At 34.4% G+C, this 6,000-nt stretch overlaps 1 protein-coding gene across 1 annotated transcript; it reads right to left on the bottom strand.

Moving 5' to 3' along the window:
- Positions 1-2,414: 2,414 nt before the first annotated feature.
- On the bottom strand, positions 2,415-5,138 carry LOC108966250 (pupal cuticle protein). The gene is made up of 2 exons (XM_018929001.1): positions 4,921-5,138; positions 2,415-3,798 (listed from the first exon to the last, which is right to left on the bottom strand). Exons 1-2 carry the CDS (start codon positions 4,930-4,932, stop codon positions 2,656-2,658), a joined length of 1,155 nt encoding a protein of 384 aa, XP_018784546.1. The 5' UTR covers positions 4,933-5,138; the 3' UTR covers positions 2,415-2,655.
- Positions 5,139-6,000: the final 862 nt, after the last annotated feature.

Below are 6,000 nucleotides of genomic sequence, written 5' to 3'. Positions count from 1 at the left end.
GGAGCCAAGAAATACGTGTACCAAGTTTCATCATGATATCTCAATTTTTACTCAAGTTACAGCTTGCACGGACGGACGGACAGACGGACAGACAGACATCCGGATTTCAACTCTACTCGTCACCCTGATCACTTTGGTATATATAACCCCATATCTGACTTTTGGTGTTAGGACTTACAAACAACCGTTATGTGAACAAAACTATAATACTCTCTTTAGCAACTTTGTTGCGAGAGTATAAAAAGCTGAATGTGCTGAAAGCCATCCCAAAAGCTGCTTATGAAGAGTGTTGGCATATGTGTATTACATCTGGTGTTTAATTATGAATAATTAAATATTTTGTGTTTTATTTGCTATTTCCGGGTACTTTTCTGTCAGAATCTATATCAGTTGTAGCAACTCGGTATATTGCGTATTCCCAAAAATAACCTTCAGTAAATTTTGGGTAAAATACCTTTAGCACCTTTCCTGATTTAACCTATATGGAGCTGCATCAGAGCCATATATAAAAACTGTTGACTATTCAAAATTAGAACCTAATAATTGCATGAAATCATCAAAGCCCGAGCGATTATGGAGTAATTCGTACATTCAACGTTTAGTAAATCAAATTCGAATCTTATGGCTTTCCTTGTATTTTGATGTAAGTCCCCACGATAATTTTTGCTACAAAATGGGCTCGTACGTGAGTCCTTTCATCGATTGATACCCACAGAAAATAGTTTTCCAATTGACGCTTAATGTCATTTTTCCTCAAAGTTGACTGAGTAGGAATAGGTGTTAGTTTTCACAAAGATCTATGCAAAACTAGTTATTGTTGTATGCGGAATTCGTAATAAATCCTTGTTATATTTTGTCAACTGGGCTTTGAGAAAGCTCTTGTGCTTTTGTGTTCTTATGAGAGATTTCCTTCCACAGCTAGCACTTTAATTACAAACTTTGCAAAATAACATCACTCCAAACCTTTTGAATGCTTCCATATACTCGTTAATATATTTTGATAGGCTGTAATCATTGCAGAGTTTTAGGAATTTTTTGAACGATATAAGAATTACAATTTTTTACGCAGAAAGGAATTTAAATTAAAAAATAAAAATCGAAGAACATATTGCTCATATACTTAAATACCCCTAGTGTCATAACTCCAAAAACACGTTCTTGTTGATTTGCAAAACATATTTGAACCAGTTTGTGAATTTAAGTACAATAATAATAATAATTCCTCCCCCTGTTGCTTTAGCTTCGGATTTGTTGTGTATCATTATTATTACTTCCTTTTGAATTTAAAGTCCCACCATCCCTTAAATATGTACTAAATATAATATTATATACTATATGTGGTACATATTATGCATGCAGAAATATTGAACATCTTCACAAATATAAAAGTTCAATTTTACAATTTTGTTTATTTTATGCCGATCGTTTCCGTCGCGACGTGGAGGTGCAAATAAATATCCCTTAAAAAAATAACGATATTGAATGGTTTAATTTCTTTTGTTAAACCCTTGGCATTTGCAAAATTATGTTCCAACTCTGCTGGTAAAATTTCCAATTGTTTCGTGTAGAACTTTCATATTATATGGCACTTTTTAGGTTTCCGTTTAATGGTGTTTTGTGGACGTGGAAGCGGTGCGATTATCCCCATCTGCGATCTCCTCCTCACTTTTTTGCCTAGAAACACTTGTACCAAGTTCCATGAAGATATCTTAACTTCTATATAAGTTATCGCTTGCACAGACAGTCACTCAGATTTCAACTCTACTCATCACCCTGATCATATAATCCAATATCTAACTCGATTATTTTGAGGTGATTTTGATTGTAATTTATTTACATGATCGCCGACTAATGGATGTTTTATTATTTTGCGGCATTTTTTAACATAAAGCTCCTCAAAGCATTTGATTATTGCTATTTGTAAGATTATAAGATGGTCGGTTTCACCCAAACTTAGCCTAAAAATGCGGGCTCTATTCATCACATAATCATCAGTTGAAAATAGGTTCACTTCTTATTCTTCAGCGCAAGTTGAATTAATATCAAATTTTCAACGGTAATTAAAAATATCACAAGAAATATTATTAAAGTCACGATTTAGATAGTATAATTAGAACTATAAACATTATTGTTGGAAGATAAGAATGATCTAACTTTGCTATCTCAATTACTATATGCGTGGTTCGGATCTTCTATTATTTTATAATTAAAACACGACATTTTTAGAAGTGCACTTTTAAATAAACTTTATATTTTATAATATATGTATATACACTATCTTATAAATATGTATCACTATATGTTTAAAACACTATATTTATATACATGTGTAATTAATATTCTTCAATACATAAGAAATTATTTTGATGTAACCCAAACATCGTACATAAGTATGTTATAGTAAACAAATCGTATATATTATTCGGGGAGTACTCATATGATTTTATATAGTGCAAAACGTAAAAAGAAGAGTTAAGCAAATAAGAAGATTTGAGACAATATAATATCGCTTCATATTATTATGTAAAGTACATGTATGTGTGCAATCATGGTCGATTTATTCGCATCATGCCCGCCGTTTTATTAGATTAATATAAGTATGTATATTTCTTTCCGATATCCGAACGTAGTTATACTAAAATATATGGTCAGGATTTAATAATTTTGACCATGATATTGGTCATCATGCTCATAGTAACCCCCATGCCCCGAACCATGACTAGCAGAAGCTAAAGCATTCAAGTGGGCGGCGCGAGCATGCTGAACTTCTAGTGGTTCAACGGGCACCCCATTGTGGATGATTGGAATATGTATAGGGCCTCGATGTTTGTATCCCGTATAACCACTATTATGTGGATCATTCCAATGCCCGCCATAATGACCTCCATTATCGCTTGGTTCACCGTGACCAGCTCTAGATGAAGCCTTAATAACTGCAGCATAATGTGCTGCTTTGGCATGTTGAACTTCTGGTGTCTCGACTGGTACACCATTGTGAATCACTGGAATGTGATAGCCATGCACGGGGACTGTCTGCCCAATAGGATAACCAGTGCGAGCAGCAGCATGTGCAGCATAATGGGCAGCTTTTGCTTGAGCTACTTCTGGTGTGTCCGAGGGTGCGCTATTTACTTGTGTACCACGGCCCAAAACCTTGGCATGCGCAGCAAAGTGTTCGGCTTTGGCAGCTTGTACATCTGGTGTATCAACAGGAACGCCTCCATGTGTCAGTGGTACATGGGTAATCGAATTCTGATGAGCGTAGTTCCAGGGATGATTGTATAATGACCGTTTATACAGATGATGAGAGTGACCGTCATACGGTTCCGGATGAGCTGCAGCAGCTGCAGCCGCAGCAGCATATGCAGCATAATGTTCAGCTCGTGCGTGCTGTACTTCTGGAGTATCCACGGGCACACCTCCATCTGTTAGTATTGGAATATGTTGCGGATAGTGATGGGCGTATGGCACGTATGATTGGGCAGCAGCACTGTGTATTGCAGCGAAGTGAGTATCTGGAGATGGGGAAGCTTTTGGTAAATTTGTGCCAACAGCGTTGAAACCATGATGTGGATCAGCAACATAAGAGAGCGATTGCACATGTCCATTTCCATCTACATAAGAGTATGAGCCACGTGTAACACCATCGTAAGAACGTGTCTCATGCTTCTGGGAGTTGGGGTCAGCATACCCATAAGAGTAGGTACGGCTATGAGGATCAATATGTTGAAATTGTGATGAGACGGCGCCATGGAGAGTCGCACTACATGCAGAGATGAGTAACACAGGTAAAATTAACTGAAAAGACAAAGCTAAAGTGAATAACATACATTTCACACATTCTTGATGATTAAAATTAATTGCATATTATTCTTTAATGTTTCATATAAATAATATAACTTTAATCCAATAACAATATGCGCTATAACATAAACCAGACGACATCATCAAATATATATGTAGGAAATATCGGAAGGTCCGAACCTAATTCTTCAAGAAATTGTATTCACTCAATATTATGTTATTGGTAAATATGTACTGACTGATATAAATGTATAGTATAAAGTCAAGTAGAATAATATTAGCAATGTGAATCTAAGTAGGGTATTGTCTATTGTCAAAAGATGCGGAATTAATTTCCTTAAGATAATATTCCACCTTGTCCTATAGAGTTAAATTTTTGAATTGATTCATATACAAACATTCCGCATCATCATCACTGTGTGCAGCTTTTTAAAAAGCCGAGAACACCAACAGTGACGCAAAATGGAAATGAGGAAAAARTGGACCTGCATGGTAAGATAAGGAAAAAGTTTATGAATTTTTTATTTCTAAAAATTGGAGAAATCGGTCTAATATACATACATACTACATATGAATGTCGCTTCAGTAGTTTTTTATCAAATATGATACATCAAAAAATACGCAATGCCATATCAATTGTCAAATCACTTATCCTCCCATATTAATAATTACATGAAAATGTTTAATCAAACACAAAAAGATTTGGTATCGACAAAGGGATTAAATTAGCTTGAATTTAAAATATAAATAGTAACATTCCGCTTGCCTTACACAATACAAACCGAATAATAGGATAATATAGGAAACTAAATTTACACAATATTCTTAGGTAACTTTTTGTTCAGCTAAAGATTGGTTGTGTTACCTAAGGCACAATTTGACTTGGTACCACAAATTGGCGTAACTCAATTCTTAATGTCTCATAATAACAAAATATTTCACTTAAATGATCTACTATATAAAAAATTGTATTACAATTGAAAATGAGTTTCAATATAAGAATAATTACGAAAACCATTTGATGTTGTGTGAATGCGATTGTACTTCCAGTTTTATAGAAATAAAATCAGAATGAAATACCAATTAACATCGATTTATCTATATATGTTTACTTACGTATTCTTTCATAGTTTATAATTTCTATATCACACACAGTATTCAGTTAAAGTAACAACTTTTTGACCGAAAAACTCAGATTAAGCCCTAAGATTAAACCTGTTCCATGAAAATGAAAGTAAATATAAAACTAATTGCGCATACTTCAAATCGTATGCTTGAATTTGAATAATTTTTTATTATTTTCTAGTTGGTTGAACCTCCTAGATTCGCGACTAGGACTGTTAACGAACTGTGCTGAAAAGTGCCCAGCACCTCCAATATATACCAGCAACCCCAAATTGAAATACACCAAATACTTACCAGAAGAAAATAAATAGACAGCAAGTCAGCTGTAACAGATAGTTAATACACAGCACCACCGCTAGCTGCATAGAAGCTATGCAATAATAAACTGTAACAATGGTAACCAAACTAATCATTACAACAACAAAAAATAATAATAATCACAAAATGTTAACATAGCAAACCCATAACAACGGTATCAACTTTTCTGCGCAGAATTCAATGCACAGCAATAGCAACATGAATTGAAAAAATAAACGCTAACATCGCTGTTACAATTTCGTATACACAAGCTGAAGTAATCAAAAGATTGCATGTAATAGTGTTTTAAGCAAGCGCAATATTATACGCAAAACGAAATAGAGCCGCAACGAACCGAAGAACCAGAAACTGATCGAACGTAGAAATAAATGAACCGGTCGAATGAAATGAATCGCAATTGCTTTTGTCAAGTGCAATGGCCGAAGTATCATAACAAATACTTGTGTATATGCATTTACATACATACACACATCTGTTCATACCAATAGGAAATCACATACATATGGATATGTATATGTATGTAGGTGAGTGGCAAATACTTGTGAACAAATTGTGCAATCTTACTGAAATATCCAAAGACAAGGCAGATATTCCTTCACCGTTTTAGATACTGTATGTATGTATATGCCAATGGATATGTATGTACATATGTACGTTCTTATGCAAGTTTCTTTCGAGAACTTGTATCCGATTTCAAGACATGGTGCTCTGTAATGTTGATAAATAGCATGTTAATACTTCTGTCAAAACTAT

The sequence above is a fragment of the Bactrocera latifrons genome, unplaced genomic scaffold, assembly GCF_001853355.1.
Source record: "Bactrocera latifrons isolate USDA-ARS-PBARC rearing strain unplaced genomic scaffold, ASM185335v1 scaffold_158, whole genome shotgun sequence".
In the NCBI taxonomy this organism is placed as follows: Eukaryota; Metazoa; Arthropoda; class Insecta; order Diptera; family Tephritidae; genus Bactrocera; species Bactrocera latifrons.
Note: the sequence above shows the minus strand (reverse complement) of the source record. Positions and strands in the feature narration are given on the sequence as shown.